A 1492-nucleotide genomic window follows, 5' to 3' on the forward strand; every position below is an offset into this window, starting at 1 on the left:
ACAGGTGAGGCAGGTGAGGGTTCAGGTCTGACCCAGATGTGCCCAGGTGTGCCCAGGTGTGTCTAAGTGTGACCCAGGTGTGACCCAGGTGTGTCTAAGTGGGACCCAGGTGTGACCCAGGTGTGTCTAAGTGGGACCCAGGTGTGACTCAGGTGTGACCCAGGTGTGTCTAAGTGGGACCCAGGTGTGACTCAGGTGTGCCCAGGTGTGTCTAAGTGGGACCCAGGTGTGCCCAGGTGTGCCCAGGTGTGCCCCCGAGGCCAGGCTGGCGATGCGCCCGATCACCGTGCGGTCACCCGTGCTGATCACCAGGGTGTGCCCCAGGTGTGCCCAGGTGTGCCCCAGGTGTGTCCCAGTGGAGCCCAGAGACCCCCAGATGTCCCTAGGTGTGACCCAGGTGTGCCCCAGGTGTGCCCAGGTGTGACCCAGGCATGACCCAGGTATGTCCAGGTGGGACTCAGGTGGGTCTCGGGTGACTAGGTGTGACCCGGGTGGGACCCAGATCTCCAGGTGCCCCCAGGTGTGCCCAGGTGTGCCCCCAGGTGTGCCCTCAGGTGCCCCCCCAGGTGCCCCCAGGTGCCCCCCAGGTGCGCTCACCTTCCAGGCACATGGTGGAGAAGAAGGCGATGTTCCGGGTCTCCAGGTGCGACTCGTGCGTGCACTCAGGTGAGCGCGGCTGCGGCTCCGACTCCCCGGTCAGCGAGGAATTGTCCACCTGGGCACGGCCCCGCCCCCGCCTCAGCCTCCAGGTGTGCCCAGGTGTGCCCAGGTGTGCCCAGGTGCATACCCAGGTGCCCCCAAGTGTGCTCAGGTGCATTCCCAGCTGCCCCTAGGAGCATTCCCAGGTGCCCCAGGTGTGTTATATCTGCCCCCAGGTGTGCCCAGGTGTGTTATATCTGCCCCCAGGTGCCCCCAGGTGCCCCAGGTGCATTCCCAGGTGCCCCCAGCTGCCCCCAGGTGTGCCCAGGTGTGCCCCCAGGTGCGTTCCCTGGTGTGCCCAGGTGTGCCATATCTGCCCCCAGGTGCCAGGTGTGCCCGGGTGTGCCCAGGTACCCTCAGGTGCCCCCAGGTGTGCCCAGGTGCATTCCCAGGTGTGCCCAGGTGCATTCCCAGCTGCCCCCAGGTGTGCCCAGGTGCCCCCAGGTGCGTTCCCAGGTGCCCTCACCTGCCCCAGGTGCCCCCAGGTGCGTTCCCAGCTGCCCCCAGGTGTTCCCAGGTGCCCAGGTGTGCCCCCAGGTGCGTTCCCTGGTGTGCCCAGGTGTGCCATATCTGCCCCCAGGGGCCCCCAGGTGCCCCCAGGTGTGCCCAGGTGCCCCCAGGTGCCCCCAGGTGTGCCCACCTTGCAGCCCTGCGCGGCCAGCACGCGGATGTCGGCCGGCACGCGGTCGCCGCCCTTGATCTCCACCAGGTCCCCGACCACGAGCTCGGCCGCGTTCACCTGCAGCACCTGCCCCGCCCGCACCACCGTGGCTTGCTGCGGGACAGGTGAGGC

At 68.0% G+C, this 1492-nt stretch overlaps 1 protein-coding gene across 1 annotated transcript; it reads right to left on the reverse strand.

Moving 5' to 3' along the window:
* Positions 1 to 597: 597 nt before the first annotated feature.
* LOC121336221 (potassium-transporting ATPase alpha chain 1-like) lies at positions 598 to 1480 on the reverse strand (the record flags this gene model as incomplete). Its single annotated transcript, XM_041405183.1, has 2 exons — positions 598 to 715; positions 1340 to 1480. Coding segments are annotated over 2 exons (259 nt in total), but the record flags the coding sequence as incomplete, so codon positions are not given.
* Between the last annotated feature and the right edge of the window lie 12 nt (positions 1481 to 1492).

Source organism: Onychostruthus taczanowskii, unplaced genomic scaffold (assembly GCF_017590055.1).
Source record: "Onychostruthus taczanowskii isolate IOZ18803 unplaced genomic scaffold, ASM1759005v1 scaffold2219, whole genome shotgun sequence".
Classification (NCBI taxonomy): Eukaryota; Metazoa; Chordata; class Aves; order Passeriformes; family Passeridae; genus Onychostruthus; species Onychostruthus taczanowskii.